Source organism: Tachypleus tridentatus, chromosome 1 (genome assembly GCF_004210375.1).
Source record: "Tachypleus tridentatus isolate NWPU-2018 chromosome 1, ASM421037v1, whole genome shotgun sequence".
NCBI classification, from domain to species: domain Eukaryota; kingdom Metazoa; phylum Arthropoda; class Merostomata; order Xiphosura; family Limulidae; genus Tachypleus; species Tachypleus tridentatus.
Window position 1 is genome coordinate 91,206,388 of NC_134825.1, and position 24,174 is coordinate 91,230,561.

The following is a 24,174-nucleotide window of genomic DNA, read 5'->3' on the forward strand; positions in this document are numbered from 1 at the left end:
CAAGGTCTATGACTCTAGAAGGAGGAAGTTCAGTTAACTGTAGGCCATGATAAAGGAATTAGAAAGCAAGAAGGACAAGAAATAAGATCACTGGCATGGGGTAGATCTATAAAGGAAGCAATATTAACATCATTATCAGAAGATGGGAAAGAATACAAAATTATTTAAGTTGGGAGTTGTGACGTAGAGAATGGGAAATATATTAAAATGGAATGAGAGATAGAGTGATACAGTCCAAATAGCATGAGGATGTCTGAAAATTCTCCTCAACGACAAGAGAGGTTCTCAAAGCATAACCAGAAGGGGGAGACAAACAGTAAAAGTTGTCTTTCTCATCATATTCCTTCTCAGAATGAGGGGAAATAATTCTTGGCTGCATAATAAAACCTACTACCCTATGCACAATGGCTATCATGCCATTTATGTTTAACATGTCTTCAGTAGCCAAATTAGGAAATTGACTATTGCAAGGTTATCCCTCATCTCAGCAGATGCCAAAGTTGCATGAACTTGAAAGTTCATAGTTTGATAAACTAAAGAAAACAAAGTTCCTTTATTAGATTGCAAACCTCTGTAAGTTATGAATACAACAAAATACATCAAATACACACAGTGCTAAGGAAGATTAATGAAGAATCTCAGTGGAAAATCTCAGTGCACAGGAAGGTTATGTCATGCTCATATTAGTGGAAGGGCTTTTACATAATAACATCATTATGTAATGGTGAAAATCATGAGAAATCTAGTGAGTGTTGGTTGAAGTTGTCAAAGAATTGTGGAATGCAAATCTCAGGCAGATGCACAAGAAAGATTGCTTTCTGTGTGAAGAGGTTGGTATGGTCTCAGAAGTAAGACATTTTTATATTAATGAATGTATTATTGTGAAAAGGGTGAACTATCTAAAATATTTATCAGTGTTAATATAATACAATTCAGAAAATGATGGTTTAATTAAACACAAGTGCAATAATAATGAATTTACTGAGCTTATTTGGAAATATGCAATTCACTTTGTTGATTTTAAAAGTAAAATATACACAAAACTTTACTTGAAACACATTGATAATAGCAAAACAATTGTGTCATTAACTGAAATGTTGTGGAAAGCAAAATATAATTTAAAACCAAGCTTTACACAAGAAAAGTGGAGTGGTCCACAATTGCATCTAGCACATGAGTGGCATGTGCATTTATGTTAGCAATTTGCTTACAGATGTGAAGTGTGAAAGTTGGAGTAAAAGTTAGCAATGAAGTGGATGTAAGGAGGGGTATTCCTAACAGTTGGCCAGACTTCTATAAAAATTATATATCAGTGGTGAAGTGAAGGTGACAACAGCTGAGTGCTTAGCAGGACATATTAACGTTATAAAATATAAACAAATAAAAAAAAACAATTAACTATTTTGTTTATTTGATTTATATGTGTATATATCTTTATTTAAGTTAGGTAGTGAAAATTTATGACCATTTTGTTTTCTTGAATATTTTATAGATACTTTTTTAAATTTATGATGGGGAACGTCCCAGAGGTGAAAACTGCCATTGAGTATACTAAAGTTATCTTCTGAATGAGATTAAACAGTTTCAACAAAAAGGACTGCAATTTTACCTTTTGAATCAGTTCCAACAACTCACTGGATTTCTTTAGTTATCTAAATTTTTTCAACCTGAGAACTGCCAGAACATGTCTGTCTAAAACAGCAGCTTTCATGGTGTCTCTCCAGTTCTTGTCTACAGTTGTGAATCATCTATATTGTATGATAAGAGTATTAAGATGATGTTTTTTTTTATATAATTGTTTGAATAATTACATCTAAGATGTTGGAACACATTTAAAGTTTAAACGCACCACAAAATTATTTAAAAGTGTGGTGCTACCCGTAATAATAAATTTAAACAAATAAAAATATGTTTTCTATTTGTATTTCTTTCCTGTATGGAACGTTTTAATAACTGCATTTTATTTTTATCACAACTACATTTTTCTATTTCAACTAATAAGTATAAGAAGATAATTGAATTACACAAAGCACTAATAATTATATTTGATGTTTAAAATACTAAGCTATATACATAAATATGTATATAAAGAGAATAAAAAAAGTCAGAGATAAAAGAATAATATATAAATTGTCTCACACAAGCAATAAAATACTACTTATACAAATTCTAAAACATGAAGAAATATTAAAATAGTTGTAGTGCATACCTTCCCTCCTCTGGCATTTGAGCCATAATATCAGGGGAACTAAAGATTGGCTCTAAATATAGCCATGTAGCTTGAACTTTTAACCACTCATCAATTATCTCTCCTAACATCAACAACTTGTGTTCCCACTCTCTGTAAAATGAAAAAAAAAAAAGTGAAAATACTTCACAATTTGAAATATATAGTATATGAACTATAAAGGTATATATAGTGTTTATCATAAAATAAAAGTAATATTTAACAAAAAAAAAATCATTACAATATAATTAATTTGATAAAAATATTTTATCAAACCTTTTTTTATATTTATGAAACATTACCTTTAAGTTTTTCTAAAAACACAGTAAACATTACTCCTTAGTATAACACGTTTCTATTACACTATCATTTCAAACATAGTCCTTTTTGGATTTTTTTCATGTATATATCTATCTTTATGTGTATTTTCCTTTAAGAAAACAATACACACACATACACATGTATATGATTATATCTGTACTTAAAAAAAATTGAGAATGACCATCAACTATGTTACAAAAGAAAATTAATTTTTTGCAGCTTATTTTAACCACAAATAGAGTTAGCTAGCATTCCTGTCAAATGAAATGCATGTGTATCAACATAAAACTAATTTATTCGTTGTGGGCCTGACTATTAATGAAATATTCAGTTCCAGACAAGAAAGAAGACTGAATATTGTTTGTGAGTTTGTAAAATTTTTAGTATATAAATAATTATTTCTCATAATTATTTTTAATAACTGTTATAAAAATTGTATTGTTTTTTTGTATATCAAAATTGGTTTGTGTTAAGAAACTTGTGTGTATTAATCCTGTTGGCAAATATTGTAAATTTAATACATTGTGACATTTAATTATCTTCTAAATTAAAATTAAAATGTCTAGTTATTTGAAATCGTAATATGTAATGTATGTGACGTAATTAGTTGTAGACTAATAGATAAATTATAATATGTAACATAATGTAATAAATGTCAATATTATTTTCATTTTTTACCTTAGAGTTCATCAACCCCCCGAGTGCTTTTGAATGGTTAAAGCTTTATCTACAATGTGTTTGTACTCATCACAAATCCTACAAGATAAAAAACTTATACATGTAATGCCATGTTAGTTAAAATTAAATAAAAGTAGGCATTTATGAATAAAACTCAAAACTGCATGTTAAATATATAGAGCAATCAAACAATTTCTCTTAAGTGTTTAGTTTTTCACATCTGTATAATCAAAGTGTATTTTCTTTAACAATAAATCATTACTTGGTGTTCTTGTGTGTCAATCATTTGTGCAAACACAGGTATCTTAACCTTTAGTGAATACAGTGTATACAGTGTAACGTGGTTTCATACACTTACTGCTACAGTAATTATATCTCATACACTAAGCCAATAATGTACAGTGACTTCTATTGCTTACTTGTGTCAAAGAGGCATTAAAACAGGAAGTTCAATTCCAATAGCTGTTCAGTAAACTTATTCCTTTCAGCAACCATCCTATTCAAAAAAATCCTCCACAATAAGCAGTTTGAATATTCCAACTGGAACAGCCTCTTGTAGCAAACCTGTAACCAGTTGAGGCTATGCAATAAAATAAATATTAGTTGGACTGATACATTTAGCTTGAACAATCAGCCACCTGTCAGTTTATACCAGTATTCCAGTGCACTGTCAGTGTCTGTTATTGTATCTGTCATGGATGAAGCAGTTTGAAAAAAAAACCTAGTATTTACACTCCAGTCATCTTCAATCATCAGGCTCACAAGGTTCATAATTACTACCTACTTCATCCCTCTTCAAATGACTGTGCATTGGAATTTTGTAAATTACTTGCAGTTTCATTCAGAGTAAAACTCTAAACAACTTTGCTATCTTGTTGCCATAATAGTAATCAAAACAAGGCACTGCAGAAATCTCAGGTCATGTGAACTGAAATTTTAGTAAAAAAATATTTTCTACTATTTGAAAGAGGGAAACACACATGCATGATCATTGTACAATACTAAAGGACTGTTTATCTGTTTGCTTACACACAGTTATAGCATCTTTGCTGATTGATGTGTTAACACATCATTAGTGCCTGATTAATAGAAATGACTCATTAGTACTTCATTGGTGATGAACATGTTAATCCAACAATAATAGTAAGGCTTTTCTCAATTGTACAGAATTTCCAGTCATCGTAAGTCTAATATTTTGTTTATTAGGGTGAAACCCTGAAGGTGAAGAATAGAAGTGATATAAATAAACAAACGAAAAAGGTTATAGTTATTACCATGAAATACTTTATTAGTTAAAAGAAGTTGCAGTTCTATATCAACAAAAATCATAAATAGCAAGAGTACTACAAATGACTCAATACAATCTAATTATTTTAGGATTTCATTTTCTAGTTCATTGATTTACAATAGTAAGTATATTTTACAATTTTTTTATACTGGTTGACTTTCATTAAGGCATTTCATTTTAATTATGATCTGTAATAACTGATGTAGTTCTAAACTAGTTGGTTGACTACAACATACATAATTTTTTGTAAGGGTCAGATATGTTTTAAAATTGTCTTTCACAAATTATCAGTGTTACCTTTAGCTCTTCTGAATATTTGTAGAGAATAATAACCCAATAAACAATAGATTCCTACTTCCTTCTATATATACTTCCTTCTGTTTAATAGATTTTACAAAAATGCAACTTAACAACTTATGCATCATTTTTTATTTGTTATCTTTTTTATGTCAGGATAGGTTATCAACTTAAAAATATTTTAATAAATTTATAAAATGACTATTATCAAGTAGATAAGATAATATATTAGATGACATAACTGTGAAGGTACTTATTAGTGTAAATTAATATTTACTGTGCGATAAAAAAATGCTACACACTTTTTAAATTAACAGTATGTATCTAATACCCTCTCATTTTATGCTTTTTGTTGATAAACTGATTAGATTAGAATTTATAACATTAAAAAAGTCTGTGCTTAAATTTTTTATGGTGTTACCTTTTACTTTCTTCCTGGTGCTCATTTGAGATGTTATTCAATAACTTTTCCAAAAGGATCTCTGTTTGGCTAGCTAAAGACTCATAAAGTTCCCGAAAATCCAACTGGAACATTCCGAGATCAACAATTTTGTCTGCAGTGTACATAAATTTGTTGATCCAGGATTTATACTCATAAACCTGTTTTCTCCATACTTCAAAGCTGCTCTCACTCTAACATATTAAACAGTGATTTTTTCAGTCTAATGAAGATGCATTATTGGGAAATAAAAATAATAATAAACTAAAAAATACATAAAAAATGTTATCATAAAACTGTACTTGAACAAAATTTACAGATTTAACACATATTTTAGTATAGCAAAAACTATTTTAAAATTAGGACCTCCTTCTTTCTTTACTAACATCTCTAACTGAACACTTCAATGAATGAAGTTCTTAAAATAAGTTCAAACAGTGTTAGGTAGTGCAAATCAAAGACCTGCATATCACATAACAAGGTTCTTGAAATTTCAGTGGAAAAAGAACTAGAAGGTTTCGATGGAAAAATTTAATATCTAATAAACTTAATAAAATATCAAATTAAAAGTATTCATATACGTCTAATAATGTAAATGAAGATAATTTATCTTTACAGGAAAACTTTGCAAAAAAAGCAAAAAAAAGCATGTATATGACTTATTGCAAAAATTTTACTATATCAAAGAAAGAAAAATAGTTTTTGAATCAATAATAAAAGTGAGTTTGGTAAACCTTAGACACAGAATTATAAATTCAAAATGCAAAAAATTATTTTTTAAAGTTCAGAAGTTGACATTTTCATACACTGAAAATGTATTATAAATAGGTACTTACTTCGTCTTACATAAAGCTATCTCAACCTTTTTCTGCCCTCTAAGAATTGTAAAACATTTTCATGATCAGCCTGCCAGTTAATATATTTCACCAATTTCACATGATACCTCAACATGTACATATCATGTGAATACTCTCCACTAATTTTTTGCATCACCTACATTTGCACAGCTACCTCCCTCTGCTATTGTTATTCAATCCTCACTTTCATGGCAGGTTATAAAAGAAGAACACCAGCCAAGGGTAGAGGAAGTAAGCTATCAGAAATGCATTTTCAGTGCACAAAATATGTTAACTTCCAATATGGTCTTACCTCCTTTCATACAAAACTTGAATTCAACACTGCAAAGTTTTAGCATACAATGTGGGAACCAAGTGGAAAGTGACTCTGAATGAATGTATGTGCTTTGAGATGAAAATGAAACACACTTATGAGGTACCATACTGACTTCTGGAACAGGTATGCTCTTTGCTCATGATGTGGAAATGAATCTGACATAGGTGTAATCCACAGTAAAATATAAACAGAATTAGCATACACATGCAATCTCAACCAGACAAATGAGATTTCATGACTTGTCCTTGGCATTAGAAGGTTGATGATGAAAAAGATAAATTATGACATAAACATAAACGTGTATAAGCCACGTGGACTGTGTTATCTATATATATACGTAACAAACCTAATCATATGTATACAGGAATTAAGAAGTGGAAGTTAGCTTCTGGCTGAAACTGGACAAACTCCCAAAACCACATTAGGAACAAGAAGTATAATACACCAAAACTAGCATTACAGGGTTGCCTCAAACCAACCTCATGAACAAAGCAATATCTGTAACCAGTGTCACGAATAGAAATCGTTCATTACCCAGTCATAAATACAGGAAAGAGATATCCAGCATCTGGAATTATTAGGAAGATTTGTAACACTTACTCAACCATAAGAAACAGTGCACTTATGTCCTGTATCTGTCACTGAGAAGCAGGTGAAGTCCCCCAAACTCAATTGTAGGAGCTGGAAAAGAACCTCCTGCAACCAGAATTAATGAGAATAGGAGTCTCTACCATAAACAACTATAAGAATAGGAGAGTGTCATCCTGCACCTAGTTTTAAGAGGAGGATTCTGTATAGGCTGGGCCTGCTCCAACCGATTTGTTACTTTATTTTGACAGGAGTCCACCTGATAAAAAAGCATCCAGAGGAAATGGAAGGAGGCAGATCAGCCTTGCCCCTCTTCTAACTGGTAAAGTTCTAGTCTCACTCATGATCAATCTTTTCAGAAACTAAGAAATGGGTAAGAACTCCTATGTTACACTGAAAGAAAAAAGGGGAATTAAATGTGGTGGGAGTCCAGAGGACCATCACACTAGAGAAAGTACAATGGGTATCTTTAATTCCTACTTTTAAAAGCATATCACACCCAATTAATGCAGTCAAAAGGTCAGCAAGCATGGGTGATAATCCCTTCTGCTATACTCAGGAAGTCCATGAGTGATGGTCTCCAAATGATATATACATATACATACCACAGGGTATGCTACAAGTGGTCTTGTTGAAATATCCCATTCCTACAGTGAGTGTTATAATGTAATCATGACGTCAATAGTGCATATCTGACCAGGCAAAAAGATATGACAAAATGATGAATAAGGTGAGAAAACACATTGTGGAGGTGGGGGCCTTCCATGGAGGAGTTAGAATACACCAGCCTAATGAGTTATTATGAAAAATGAAAAGTTTCCAGGGTATAAAAGTTGGGAAATTGAACCTCAAAAGTAGTCAGGTAATACCACATAAAATCATAAGGAGAGAACTATACAAAAGTTGATCAGCATCAGCACCAGTGAAAGATGAAAGTGATAGTCAAACAGCATCCATGAGCAGCACAAATCTTAGGGATGAAAGACCAGTTAAGCAGTATGTCATAAGAGAAATGGTAGAAGAAGCGGGTAACAATGAAAACAGAAATATCTAATTTGTGGTTTCCATAAGCAATGAGGAGAAGAAAATAAAATCTTGAGGGGGGAAGAGGATGATGGAACATGAAAATGAAAGTTCAAAGTAAGAATGGTAAAGATGTAAAGAATCACACTAAGATCCCAATCATGCATATTATAGGAACATAGAGGATGCATGACTTGAAATAATAAAAATGGAGAGAAATGAAAGGGAAAGACAAAACCTGCAGAAAAGAATGTGTTTGACAAGTCTATCAGATATCTAAAAATGACCAACGTGGAGAACCCTTTGTCAAACAAACAGGTGAAGAAGAAGGAAAGAGAATGAACAGAAGGGTAGAAAGGAAAAAAATCACAACAAATAGATCAAAGTCTTAAGGTATACTCTCACCTATGTGGTAAATGGACATGAAAGAAGGACTAAGGGTACATGAAAAAAAAAGATGTAACACATGGAGTCAATCCCTGGCTGAAACAATGCACCTGACAAAAGCCATGCGAAGGCAGAGTGTGGTGACATCTGGACGAACAATATACAACTGAAATCAACAGAATACAGATTTAAGGGTAGACAAAGGTTACACAAGTAAAGGCTGGAGCAGTGAGAATGATGGTTATATTGGCCAAGACAGAACCACTAGTAAAACAAGACATAGTATGGTTTGGAATAAAAATAGAACTCTTGAAAGAATATCAAATAAGATATTAAGCATAATTGTGAAGAATTCTCCATACTTGACTGAACACGACTACCCCCAAAGTTAGTGGATAATAAACAGAAGAAGAAAGAAAAGGAAATTTGGTGATCCAGTGGAGAAAGGCATAAATGAGATATCTCCAACTGAAAACATATCCACCTACAGGCCTGTAGATTAAGAGACTATTCCACATGTAGAATCTTGTTGGGAGGAGATAAAATCCACTACCATATTTAGAAGAAAAGGCAAGTGAAGACCACAAAGTGGTAATTGTGGGCCCAGAAGAGATTTAGGATCTGAAAACACAGAGACCTTGAACTGTTACTTCCTGGCTCTGTGATACGAGTTACTACAGTGAAGATGTCAGAATGTAACATTACCACCCACTCCATAATAGAGAGAGGAAGAAAGTAGGATAAAGCTTGATGAACTGCCAAAAACTTGAGAATGGTGATATGGAAAGAAGAACCCAAGCTGTAGATTACAAGGATAAAATGACATTACTAGTGTCATGAACATAAGAAAAGAAACCAAAGCAAAGCTCAGCTCTGTAACCAGGAAAGAATAAAACATGTCAGTGATGGAACAAAACAAACATTTAAGTTCTAAGTTTACAAAATTAGTATGATAAGGCACATAGTGAAGAATTACAAAAAAACAAACAGCATTTATTCAAATAGAACAATCAAGTACATATTACTGGTATGTAATCTAGAAATTATCTAAATCTACCTAATTAGCAAAGTACTTATAAGTATCAAATAGACAACCATCTAAGTGTATCTAGCACAAAATATGTAATAATAATAACTCTGCAAAATGATTAAGATTACCTAGAAAACACATTAATTATCCACATCTAACTTACAATTCATCTGAAGTAATCTAGATGACAAAGGACACATAATTACATCCAACACTGAAGAAAATTATGAGAATAAAGCATGGAGATAAAAACAATGAAAAATATCATTCTTATAGATTAGTGAATTACATGTTACTAGTAAAGATATGTGACATACAAGTCATTTACAAACATATATAGTTAAAAGTACTGATAAATATCAGATAAATATATCTAAATTAGTATAGTCTAAAAAATAATACAAAAATGTGCAAACCAATGAAAATGCTACGACGAAAACACATTAAGAATCTAGTCCATTAATTCACAAATCCTCTAAATTAATCTAATTCCCAAAGGACACATTTAAGTCCCACACTAACAAAAAATTAAGATGATGAAGCACACAGTTAAGATTGATGAAGAAAATTATTAAAAGATAATAAGAATTGTTTGTCTGAAGTTAAGCACAAAAGTTTCACAATGGGTTATCTATGCTCTGTCCACTATGGGTATTGAAACCCAGTTTCTGATATTGTAAATCCACAGACATACTGTTGCACCATTTGAGAGCTGTCAATAAATAAGATAAGATGTTACAAGTAGTAATCATGTGTAACTTGTAATCAATTTAAACATACTTAGTTAAAGAACTAAGTGAAAATAATCTAACAAGCCCTTGAAATTTGTTAAGTCTACACAGTATTTAATATTAATGAATATGCAAAGAAAAACAACAAAGTGTAAGCTTGTTATATATATACCTATGAGTGTTATAAATAAACTGATTTGAACTCTGTTATAGACAGGTATAATGTATTAATATCACATTAAGTAAATGAGGCCTTTTGACTTTCAAGAAAGAAATTAATGCAACACCATAATTAGATAACTATCATAAGTGTATTTGTATATATCATCTTGCATATTTAAATTTGTACTAATTTTGACTAAATATGTTTTACTTGGGGTTGTTTGCATCAATGGTCATCAGATTTATTGAGTAACAACAGGCAATCTATGATATTTTGACAAAAACTGCTATAAACTTGCATTTGATGTCAGATGATAGATCTTTTATAGTTTTATATTTATCATATCACGATACATAAGCCACAGTAAGATAAATACATTGCAACACACAAAATCTGTACTACACCTCCAATTAAATGAGGTTAAACAAATATTTTTCAAACAACATACACAACCATTTTAACAAAAGAACATTTGTGATAAATAATAAGTCATTTACTCTGAATTTAACACATTTCAAACCATTCCATCCAAAAAAAAAAGATCTTGAAATTGTTAAATTTACAACACTAAAGATGAAACTAACAATTCCTTTTACAGGTTTTCTCTACACTTTCTGCAAGTTGACGTTCTATAATGCATATGTGCAAAGACACATTGATTCCACTCCACTCCTATGTCACTGACATGTACTTTCATCAGCTAAAACAAATTTTATTTTTGTGAAGGTTTGCTCAACTATTTTCTACACAGCCAACAGCCAAAATATTTCCACAATACTAAACTAAAGAGCATCAAATGCCTCTCAAATTTGAGGTACTGAATTTCACTTAACGTAAGCATTTTCAATTTGCTTAACACAAACTGGAAATTATATTGGTGATAAATATGTGACACATAATTTTTCTCATTCAAAGGAATATTTTGACTGTAAGTGTTCTGATAAGGAATGCTTAAGCAGCTTAACTACTATCCTTGTTCTTTGTTTACATTCAGAAGGGGACATAAATCAGGTATGTCTTTATACAAATGTTTTCACTTCTCACTAGCTTCAAGACTTTCACCTAAGCACATATTTATACATGACATTGCTGCATACTAATAAGTACATGAAAATCCTCCACTATATAAAGTGTGACTCATTAATAGCACAGCTCACTCTCTCTGTCTTCAACCATCATTATAAGAGCAAGAAATGATGCACTAAAGGAAGTGTGAATCCAATGTTGAAACAGTGAAGGGATTACAAAAGCAAAATTTACTTTATATAAATAAATCTCCTTGAGGAAGCACTCAAAATGAACCAATAGTATGAGACATTGTATACAGACATACTTGTGGAAGACCACACCTTGTTGGTATCAAGATACACCCCTGTTTATAAAGAGTTGCTAGAAAGAGTGGAAATAAGCACAGTCCAGAATCTGAACTGGCTCACAGAAGTGCTACATATATAGTGTGGCTAGGAATGTCACACTGTACATGGTTGATAAACTCCACTAAAAAACACAGCATTGGGAATGTGTTATACAGGCCACAGTAAAAGGGTCCCTGGTCTTTACTTGAAAATCAATGAGGCAGAATGAAAATCCATCAAAGTGCAAATTAATGTTACACTTTACACTAGATATACCCATTGCCTATTGGGATATACCCTGTGCAATCTATGTGCAACTATCATATTTTGGAACAAAATCTTTTATTTTATGACTTATAGGTAAACAGCTATTGGAGATTAAAATTTAAAATATATTTTACAATATTCATAACTGTATTATGTATCACTTTATAAAATGTTACATCACATTTATATACATTATTATATACCCAATAAGAGAGTGTACTAATTCTCAGTTGATAAACACTTTAACCATACCTGCTTTATGTCCTTTCTGTCGGATTTACTTCAGGATATTCAGAAGTGAATATAAATAAAGATTAAGAATTGTTTAAGCTGCTTAAGCATACCATATCAGAAGACTTACAGTCTCAATATTCTTTTGAAGTAATTAAAAAGGTTTGATGTGAACATATATATAGATCTTCATTTTAGACAGAACTATTTCCAAAATAACATCACTTTGCAGGAAAGGATGGCTATTGCCACACTGTCTTTAACTGACTCTGATCTCCAGGCCCTGTGAAGGAAAAGATGTTTCTTCTCTTTAGATTCTGAAAAATGCAGCTTCAGTGAAAGCATCATCAACACATTGTTTCTTTACAGACAAAGGAAAACCATGAAGAAGAATGAAAACTCGTAACATAGTCAGTGTAATCCACAAAAATGAAATGATGTTCACAAAATAATTAGTTGTGAACAAAGATGAGAACAGTTATGTCTAATCAATCCCTAGTAAACTTAAACTTTGAAAGTGTCTACCAATTTTCAACTTAGAATTAAAATTTAAAGAATTACTCAAAATTCTAATGAATTTTTTTTCTGTAAATTTATGGACATCATTTACAAACATCTCCTTTGAAAACTAATTTTTCCAAATTTATTTCCAATACCAGTGCTTCCAAAATCATATACTTTTTCTCTTATACCCCTAGCATTACAACAGTAACAATCAAGTCTATCCTTTTCTACTACTCTGTACTAACTTTAGTGCTAAATTTTATTCTTTTGTGTTAAGTTTCTTCTGGCCCTCACCACTGTTTAGTTTTAGTTTTAAACCTCCCTTATAGCTGAGTTAATAGTCTTAGAAAACAAGCCAGCTAAGCTACAGTATTTAAATGCAAACCACCCATTCCAAAAGCTCCTTCTTCTTCCGATGAACTTGATCGATACAAGTCCAGTCAGTCTGCTCATCCTTACAGTTTACTTAATAAAACCTAAACCTAACATTTAACCCTAGTGACCTACTTATAACTTCATTTACACAGTTAATTTTGGTTATACTCTCCACCTGTTCTCCCACATAGCATAATCTAATTATTTTGTCCTCATTTACCAACAGATTATTCTAACCATATATCTTGTCGATAAATCACCTACAACTTCCATATCCTTCTCTGATCCTTTTGTTTTCATTTTCTCCAATTCTGAAATTTGTTTGTCAACATAATAGGTTCATAACAAGTAAATTCATTATTTTTTCTCTAATACTAATAGCACTCTTTCTATCATCCTGAAAGTCACTGTCATATGATATATCCCTTTCATATTAATAAATTATTTACCCTCTGACTACTGCTTCCATTTCACATAATCTACAATTCTTTTCATTGCCTCTAACTTCTCCAATTATATAATTTCTACATAAAATCGTATACCTTCGCCACTAATTTTCTTTAATACGTAGCGACCTGGTATATCTTGGGACTTAAAGTACTTGACTCGTACTCTTGAGCGGCTAAAATGGGATTTACCGACTTTATAACGTCCTTTTGAATGAAAGAATACACACTAGTAAGGATAAAAGAGCGAGCATGTTATGTAACAGGTAAATTCGAACTCCCATTTCTTTGTTAATATTTATCCAATTTTTTCTTTTAATGTCTTGTGGGAAAACACTCATTAAAAAAATAACATATGTGTATTGTCACTTGCATATTTTCTACGGCTGTGATTGGACATCTACTTAGTAGAATTTAACAATGACTTTCAAGTAATGACGTCAATACTGATTATACTACAGAGTATCTTAGCAACGTTAAACGTAGAGAAAAGAATTTCGGAAAGTTAGTGAAGAACAAGAAGCCTAAAAATATTGATATTTCTGTCTTATAAAAAAGAGAAGTAAGATATTATAATGGAATTAACATTAAAAATTATTATTTTTGCTTAATTATATTTGCTGTCAAAACCCAACCCAAATGTATGAAAAAATTATTTTATCTCTTAAAAATGTGAAAAACATGCACTATTATATCCAGAAACGAAATAATACAGCAGTTCCTTCCCACAACTTGTTTCCAACCGAAAACCCCTCAGTCACTGCTTCTGTTAATTACGATTGCAGAAGCTAAAGCGGAACAATTGTATCTGTAGGAAATAAAATCATAATATCAAACTAATACAGATGTCCTTTTAATTTGGGTTGTAATGAGTTCTTGATAGGGGCCATTTACAATGTAATACTGTATACTAGAAAGAAAATTTATGGAAATGAAACCAGCAAGAAATCGTTGTAATTGATTCATGATGAGGAAAACCCACTTGAGAAAAAATGTATTCAAAAGTCGGCTGGTATTGGTATTAACACTTTAATTGAAATGAAGTACAGTTTGAGTTCCTCTTCCCAAAGTATGTGTATGGGTTACTGAATTATGTGAGCATGAATAAAAGTGTTGTATCTTTTCGCTTCAAGACAAACAAACACAGTTATTTTATAACAGAAGTTCAAAGTTACTTGTTGACATATGTTTTTCATAATCTTTAGACATGGTTTCTAGTCTTTTTGTGTTAATTTGGATGAAAATATTCAAATTAATCAAAGATGTTGGCCGTGAGTATAAAGCAGATATAAGTTTGTTTTCGTCTTTGAATTTCGCGCAAAGTTACTCGAGGGCTATCTGCGCTAGCCGTCCCTAATTTAGCAGTGTAATACTAGAGGGAAAGCAGTTAGTCATCACCACCCACCGCCAACTCTTGGCTACCCTTACCAACGAATAGTTGGATTGACCGCCACCTTATAACGCACTCATGGCTGGGAGAGCGAGCATGTTTGGTGCGACCAAGATTCGAACCCGCGACCCTCGGATTACGAGTCAAACGTTTTAAACACACTTGGCCATGCCGGACCAAGTTACCCTATTGGAATGTTTTTCATAATTCTTAGACATAGTATTTAGTCTTTTGTATTAATTTGGATGAAAATCAAATTAATCAAAGATGTTGATCGTAGATATAAAGAAGACATGAGACTGATAAATGTTATTCAGTGGTGATGTGATTTAAACATTCCAACTCAATACATTTAACTAATTGATCATTTAGATTTGTAAACATTACTTGTGACTTAAAAGTAAATTTATACTTAAACAGAAAAAAAAGGGAGAATTTTACCTATCGTAATAAAAACTTCCTGTGCAAACACAAATAAAACACCTTCTTAAATATTTTTATGAAGATGGTTATGTTGATACTTTTTACAATTTTATTTAATTTTTTATTTAGTTTATTTGGCATCACAAAACAACATCAACTGCCCTTGTGGATACATGTTAAGAGAAATCATGGCTGTAAGTTGTGAATATGGATATACTTTGTTTGTATTCATTTCATCTTTTCATATAAAAAATTTGAGGGACATTATCTGTTTGGTAGAAATATGTCTTTATAATAATTTAATGAGAAAAACTCTAGATAAACTAAAAATACATTTGATATCTTCCCAACTTTAAAGCTCTGACTGAAACGAAGTGTTTTGCTAGTTCATTTTTTAGTATATTTTACACGAGACAGGAATTAAAACCTGATTACGAATATGAATTTTCTTACACAGAGACACAAAGCAACTTGGAATAGATCTAAAGAATATGTTTTATTATAATATGCGAAGTAAGCAGTATATGCAATGAGATTTTTGTGAATTTCAGAAAGTAGAAAATATTTCAACAAGAAAACACCTATACTTATTACATCATGACATAAAAGACCACAAGTTACGTAAAATCTCTCCGGTCTTACAAATTACTATACGTGGTAGAAATGCTAGGTGTTGTTTAATGTCTAGTGTTGGTGTTCACTAATTGATGGCCCCATATTCGAGCACAATGTATCGCTGAATACGTTTCATACTTTTAACTGAAGGGTGTTTTAACTACCTTAATCAGTATCGTTATTCAGTTAAAAATAGTTACATAAGAGTGGTAACTACTGCTAATAGTTATCTGCATCTATTTAACAGTTGTAAATAAAGAACGGCTCTGTCTCAAACTTAGGGAAGGACTTGAACTGGATTTTTATACCTTCTGTCATATAATGTGCCATTTCTTCAGCTTTTTGTTTTGGAGACATTATTTTGATATTTTGACAGCTTTCTGTTAAGAAAAGTTATTATTATTATTATTCTCACAACCATCGCCAGTATCTGAGGACACCATTTCGAACACTTCCATGCCTGTTCTCTTCTTCACTTATTATAAAAAATTAAGGCTGTCTGTGCTATTATATTTTGTCACCATGTTTTTTCAGCCTCCTTTTGCTCTTGTATTCAGCGTTTCGTTGCATCGAGTTTCAGAATAAATTTACGTATTTTATGGCATAAACGCAAACGAAACATTAATATAAACATTAATAAGTGCATTATGGGAAATACCACATGCCAAACTCTTTGTTTACTATTTTACCAATGTAGAGAGGATCGAACGTTCTCATCACCTGGCCGTTTCTACACTACAAGTTTTGTTGAACCAAGTTGCTAACGCATTTCTTTTCCGATTATCACAAAATAAAATCAGATGTAAATTTTAATTGAACGAGAATTATATTAATAAATTTCATTTTCGCTAAAAATAGTATTAACATTTTAATAACTATGGTTCTGTTTTTCATACTTACCGAAGCAACCTTTAAACTTTAAAATGTGTTTTCCTCACAACAAAACCATATTGGGTTGTTTGTTGAGTCCAGCGGGGAGATTTGAAAACCCCCCTTTTCGTCTTGTAAGTCTGAATGTTTCCCGCTGTACCAGCGGCAGACTGTAGATATGGCACATCATTATTGATTTAAAAGAAAGACAGATTAATATTTATCTTAAATGTTGCTATGAGAAACTATTAATGACTCTTTGAATACTATTTCACTAACGAATAGTGGGATTGGATTCATCGTCCCATAATAACGCCCCCACGTCTTAAAAGACGAGAATATTTGGTGTAACGCAGATTCGAACCTGCGATCTTCAGATTACAAGGCGGGTGCTTAAACGTGGCCAAACGGGGTTTTACCACTGAATCTGCGATAAGAACAAAACATGCAAATACCGTTTTCTGAATTAAACATAAACAATCTGAAATAAATACATGTGCTGGCTATATGTACACACATCATAAAGTCCATATAAAAACTATTTATTAAAAGATAACTACTTAGTATATTTTCCTTTTAAAATTAATATGTTATTCTAATTGTACTTTTGTTGTTATAATAAAAATACAATTTGTTTGTGATACAATTTCAAACTTTAACTTACTTTTTCATATCTATAAGTCTCAGTAACCTTTCACAGTTCCTGGTGGCTGTACTCAACCAGTTTCTTCTGCTCCCTCACTACTAGCTATTTAAAAAGGAGACAAACGTTAATTAAATGATTGATATTTTGAAATTAAGAACAAATTTACACAACTGGTTATCTTTGCTTTGCTCACAACGGATATCGAAGATTCTCAGTGTAACTATTTCTTGAACGGCGAAACGTATGAAACTGGTAAAACAAGGAAATAAAAGTGATATATTCCAGTATTTTGGTATTCATATCCACAAGAAAATCATTTCGATATTTTGGATATTACTCCCAGGGACAAGCGGTAAATACACGGACTTACAACGTTAGAAATCTGGTTTCAATACATGTCACAGACAGAACGCAGAGAGCTATTTATGTAGTTTTATCTTAACTTTATGGAGAGACAGAAATTTGGTTAAATATATATATTTGTTTCACTAGGATAAGAAAAAAAGAATGGCCAGGATCAAGCCTAAAAGCTTGAATAATACTCAGAAAAGCTCCAAAGAAAAAGGTAAAATATCTCTATTTTTGGTTGTCTAATATTAAAAGTACCAGCAAAATCTTTCAAAATTTGTGAAACGTTTTTCTAAAATATTTATTTTATCATTTGGTAGACCCAAGAACAAAACCGCCTCTACCTCCCACTTATCAAATTTACACCAATTGCAAAACTGCAAAACAAGCATCGAAAGTATGGAATTAAAAAAAACCAACCTAAGTTCAGTTACTTCTCTTCGCCAGAACAACCACAAAAAGATTTTTCTAGCAATTTCAATTCAAAATAGGAGAAAAGAAATCTGCAAAGAAAATATTTCATATCAATATATTTATTTGAACACATGAATTTCCACTTTCTAAAACTGAACTCTTGTTCCTTTTCAAGCACTAAACAAAGTCAGATGTCTTAGTAAAAAACTAAACAGTTGTTTTATCTTTACGAAATCAAACTGAATCTGAATTTCGTTTCAAACTTTTAAATAATCAACCTACATGCCGCAATAGTGGCAATAATTATATATTTTGTACAAATTGTATATAATTTCCAGTATCATATCCACCAGGATGTAACAATTCAAATAGTAGTCTCAAGCGATTTAACGGAGAACAATCGTTACAGTAACATTTCCCATTTGGCTGTTACGTCTAGAATATTTAAAGATCCGGTGTAATAGTTTTAGAAGCAAAGCAGACATTATCATCAGTTAACAATAATTTCCAAACTTAATTATTGAAGTAGAAGAAAAAAGTAACATTTAATTTAATTGAAAACTCAATATACACACGGCATATTCCATCTGACATAAGACACTAATCATGTACAAGTCGTAAATAAACATCTTCAACTCTTTTCTTGTCAGAGCAAATAAAGACTACATGAGCCTAATATTTGAAGCCGTAGTTATAAAGAACCACGAGAAAAATCCTGGACATTAGAAAACTAACACATATCTTATACTCTGTATACCTAACCATGTTCTTACCAAACGAAAGTTAGTTAAAAATGATCAAAATGTAGAAAGGAAACCATATTTATTACAAGCCAAACACATTGAAGACAAAGGAAAATCTTGTTCATCATCTCGTCGCGATCCAACAGCTAGGTTTCTTTAGTAAGCGAAACAAATCAACATATTTTGACTGTATTTTAAATGATAATGAGCTATTGTCACCTCATGATAGAGATATAAAAAATCATCTGACAACTTGAATGGAGCTACACACAGACAAAATGGGACAAAAATCGCATCTCACATCACAACCAATCAATTCTGCAAACTTAGTGGAATTGTTAATTTACAACCAACACCACAATTGGGTAGTGAAGGATTAAAAGTGAAATAATTCATATTAGTCTTATTTTATAGATGTACGTTTCAACGAATATTTGAATTAAACATCACCCTCACGTGCTGTTATTGATCATACTAGGCTAAACACGAAAGTTGGAGGTGTGAACACCTTTTGAGTTCTTACACTTTTAACATTTAGAAACATTCCCGTACCATGTCTAACACGCATATTTCAGATTTAAAAAAATTATGACAAGTCTCGACATATTCTTACAAAGAAATGTATCTCTATTTCATTATTCATTAAATCTGTTCACTTTTGCTATTTCAATTTGTTCCTGGATATCATTGACTCTAATTGCTTCATGCTTAACATAATATTTTATGCTGAATTTTGTTCTTGTACATTCTCTGCTATGACCAAAATTTCAATATTCTTATATCTTCTACATGCTAATGTATACAATATTTTAGATCACGTTTTGTTTCTCCATTACAGTTTCTTCCACGTAGAAAGTCATATTTATAAATTTAAATATTTTATATTTACCGAATGTTACTTTTTGTATTGCCTAAAATCTGATTTATCTTTGTTATCGATTAAAATATAGGATAAGATATTTGGTGATTTTCAACACGTTAAACAAAATAATAATTAAACCTGCAACATAAGACACAAGAAACATTCCTTTTAATGCTTCAGTAAAGAAGTACTTTAGGCTCAGTAAATGTGAGTTGGTAAACAACAATCTATATTTTTTAATGAATTGATTTAGTTTGGGAGAACGTACAACGCTTTTTCGAAAGAGTGTTGGTCTGTCTTCTTCAGATATGGTAGTTAGTAAAGCAGTACATGGTATATATACAAGAGGTACAATAATTTAGAGTAAATGAAGTGTTTCCATCATATGAAAAGATTATATATAAATGTCAAGGTTGGTAAAGTCTATGGTTGGTGAATGAACGAAGCCAAGAAATATGGTTGATATTGCTAGAGACATTATCACGGTTTGGAGAAATGCCGTTTGGTTTGTTGATCTCCGTAGTTTCTAAAGAGTATATTTTCGTTTTCAGTTGCACGATAGCGTACGAGTAAAGTGTACAGTTACAAGGTATTTTGTGACAAGTCTCAATTGGCTGGCATGTTAAAAACGATATTTGGAATTCATCCTTACTCATATGACCTTTATATTCTTTTTATGATTTAGTTACAAGAAATGTGATATATGTCTATTATATTTCACAATACATTTCTATGGGATTCTACGTACATGATATATTTTGTTCCTTCATTAGTGGTTATTTAGGGTTAAAGAATAAGACGTTTATATTATTTCAAGTTTTAATATCATTTTCCATTTATTAAAGAGGCTGGTAATTTCATAAGAAATTTCTGGTATGAAATGGTTTGTTTGTTTCTGTTTTTAATTTCGCGCAAAACTACACAGGAGCTATCTGCGCTGCCATCCCTAATTTAGTAGTGTAAGACTAGAAGAGAGCATGAAATGGTATGCCGGTAGAATGGATTTGGTTGTTATAATATATTGTGTGGTTTTGAACGTTAATACAAGCCCTATTATATAACTTTGGCCTAAACCTTTAGGTAGTACTACATTTCTAAGTAGTGCAATTCAGTTCTAAATCTTCTTTGTGAGTTCAGTGATTGTAGGATTCTCTTCATAAAACTAAAAATAATCGTTCTATTCATAACTTACATACATGTATTTAAATATCTGTGTGTGTATAACATGGAATAATTCGTAAAGATACTAGTTAAAATTTCTTAGAAGTCAAATTGTTAATGAAAACAGCTTTATATTATTTTCTCTTCAGGTTTAAAATCAGACAAAACCAATCACAATGTTACTGAAAAAAAAATTGCCTTTGTCAGGATACCACATTTTTCCTAGAGCAATCAGTGACACCCTCTGTGAGCTCAAAGAAAATCAGTTCCTCCAGACGTTGTGACAAAAGGGACGCTTAACACTGCATTTTGTAATACCGTAATAATAGTAAAACGTGTACATGCCATGAATCACGAGAATAATTATACAATCTGCAGGATACAAAACAGAATGAGATACCAACTTGAAAACAAGAAATAAAAGCATTTTTTTACCTTCATATTATTCTTATATGCTCTTGAAACAAAACACGTTAGAAGACTTTTCACCAAACGTCTAATTTACTAATATATTTCGTGAGTGCAAATCTAACTAAATATGAAGGAATGATATGTTCAGTTGATTAATTTCGGTTTCATTCATTAAAGGGAAAACAAAATTATGGAGACAAATATAATGATATGATTCTTCAGAAAATAATGTAACCGTTAAATTAAAATTACAATAACAAACAGTTTGAACTGATAAAGATGCCACATCGAAGAACGAGGTTCGCCATGGCCAGGTGGGTTAAAGCATTCGACTCGTAATCTGTGGGTTTCGGGTTCGAATCCCTGTCACACCAAACATGCTCGCCCTTTCAGCTGTGGAAACGCTATAAAGTGAAGTTCAATCCCATTATTCGTTGATACAAGAGTAGCCCAAAAGTTGGCGGTGGGTGGTGATGACTAGCTGCCTTCCCTCTAGTCTTACACTGCTAAATTAAGGACGGCTAGCAAAGACAGTCCTTCTGTATCATTGCACGAACGTAAAAAACAAAAGGACAATACGATGTAGTTATTAAAGTCATAGTTTACCTCGTGTAAAAGCTGCTGTTATTGTGTTTTAAATTTAATTATTTAATCTAGCAGATTCCTTACTAGATATCAAAGCAAAACTAGTTTAGATGTTACTTAATTTTGTAGAAATCAGTATTTTTTATCTTAACTTAGGTGAATCTTGGCCAATCAATGATACAATCTGGAATGAAGAAGAAGAATCAGTTCCTTCCGGGATTTTCATACCCAATAGGTATGTATTCTCAAGTAAATCCTGACTTTTAGCTAAGTGGTTGCCAGGACGCTCTGCTCACAATACCCGGAAAGCTGTTTTGAGCTCCTGTCACACCAAACACATTCATCCTATTTAGTTGTAAGTGAAAATTAAAATATGACGGTCAATTTCATTATTCGTTGATCTAGGAGTAACCCAATAGTTGACAGTGTAAGGTGTTGACTTGGTGTCTTTCCTTTAGACTACAATTGCTGAAAATATGGTTGGTGTATACAGCCTACGTGTTGTTTCGCGCAAAATTTAAAAGAAACCAAATCAAATAGACTAAGTGTCGAAAAAAAATTAAAATTATAAAAATATTTTAAAATAGTTTCTCAGCAAATATGTAACATTTCATGTATATTATATATTGTTGTTCTTAGTTGTTTTTATCTCACCATAAAACTTGTGTTTTGATAAGAATGCGTACTATTGATGATTATAATCTGTTATCAAGCAGAAAAACTGTTAACTTAAAGATTCAATGAAAAGTATGTAATCCAATGATATAATTAGGTTTCATAGTTACTTACATAACCTATGTATTTCTTCAATACATTGCACCTTTGCTGCTTGGCTACAACTAGTTAAACGCTACCTGTCATAACATCTTTGCAGTCAACATCTTGTAGAGTCGTTTTCACTTATAATTTGTTTTGGGACCTTAATTCTTGTATTTTTGATTCAAGCAGACAAATTTGGTAACATGTTTTATGTGACCCTGAAATAACCATAATTCGTTATCTATTCTACCATATAAATATTCAAATACGTTTAATAATCATTTGACAAACCTCAACTACTGTTTTTCTCTATACACAATTGCAACCATTTTTCATTATAAGTAATTTTAGTGTGGGTATTATAGTAACTTGTGAACGAGAGTAGAGAAGAATATGTTAACTCCAGTACATCTGCAATATCCACTATTATCGAGTACCTCTGTATAATACCAGGACTCCACAGTTTCACTGACACACGACAGATCTAGTAGTTATTGAAATACTGTTCATACTGTTATATTGTCTGAACAATAATTGTTTTAGTGTGGATCGTGATATTTACCAATTTTATCTCAGTTGTTAACCATTAACATTAAGGTACTGATTTATCAATATAACACAATTCATTTAAATATATATTGATCTTTTCTCATACAAGTCACTTTTGTGTAAATATACTATGACAAATTAATTATTTGTAAGTATTGCTTCTATTCCAGTGACTTTGCCCTGCAGAAAAAATCACTGAAGGAGAGGATTGAGGACGCGTTTAAAAGTGTTTTTTGTTGTAAGCATCAAACCAAGCAGGAAAGAATAAGAGTCTGGTGTCACGACTCGTAAGTTCTAGGTTTTTATGAATTAACTAGGATACCGTATTTTCATACTACATATACTCGACGTAATGTGTAGTTTTACGAAAAAAGTGTGACCGAACTTATCGCTTCTGACGGCCGTCTCAGAAACCTACATTTCTTACTACACATATCTATGTAATCGTTTTTCACAGTGTACAGTTTAGCCGAAGGATTAACACTAAAGTTTTTGCGATAAGTGGCTTTGTGGACAACGTTGTGTGCCTTTTGTGTATTTTTTCTCATACGAGTGAAAGCTATACTGACTATTTAACTCTATTTTATCTGAGACTAAATGTCTAGAGGGTGAACAACTTGAACATCCAATTGACATTTAGTAGGTGTTTTCTTTTTGTTTTTGTATGAGACTCTCGTACATTTCAACACGAATATTCCCTGGTTGAAAACTTAGAGTTCTTAATTTTCCAACTCTCCTCGAATGTCTCTCAGTAGCTTGATACCGATATTTTCAATTGATGGGTATTCTATGCTCACAAGGGCTAAATGGCAAGTCAGAATCACTTAACATTCCTAATTCTAAACAACTGACCAACTTCTCATTACCATAAGAAA

General features: G+C 31.6%; 2 protein-coding genes across 4 annotated transcripts in view; one reads left to right on the plus strand and one right to left on the minus strand.

Annotated features, from left to right (window-relative positions):
• The window catches only part of LOC143232694 (uncharacterized), a 408,737-nt gene extending 385,120 nt beyond the window's left edge, over nt 1-23,617 (plus strand). Inside the window, exons 6-7 of the mRNA XM_076468432.1 lie at nt 22,148-22,226; nt 23,470-23,617. Coding sequence (XP_076324547.1) covers nt 22,148-22,226; nt 23,470-23,590 — 200 coding nt within the window. The 3' untranslated portion in view covers nt 23,591-23,617. The remainder of the gene's footprint in view (nt 1-22,147; nt 22,227-23,469) is intronic.
• On the minus strand, nt 1,538-5,586 carry LOC143255467 (dynein axonemal heavy chain 7-like). Of its 3 annotated transcripts, XR_013030673.1 has the most exons (4): nt 5,233-5,586; nt 3,646-3,806; nt 2,210-2,341; nt 1,538-1,748 (listed from the first exon to the last, which is right to left on the minus strand). XR_013030673.1 is itself a non-coding variant. In XM_076511181.1 (3 exons), the coding sequence occupies exons 1-3, from the start codon at nt 5,376-5,378 to the stop codon at nt 1,745-1,747; spliced, it is 282 nt and encodes a 93-aa protein (XP_076367296.1). In that variant the 5' UTR covers nt 5,379-5,550; the 3' UTR covers nt 1,618-1,744. The 3 variants fall into 3 exon arrangements, 1 of the variants encoding a protein (XP_076367296.1); XR_013030675.1 differs by lacking the exons at nt 3,646-3,806; nt 5,233-5,586 and adding an exon at nt 3,227-3,242 and having other exon boundaries at nt 1,618-1,748; XM_076511181.1 differs by lacking the exon at nt 3,646-3,806 and having other exon boundaries at nt 1,618-1,748; nt 5,233-5,550.
• Nucleotides 23,618-24,174: the final 557 nt, after the last annotated feature.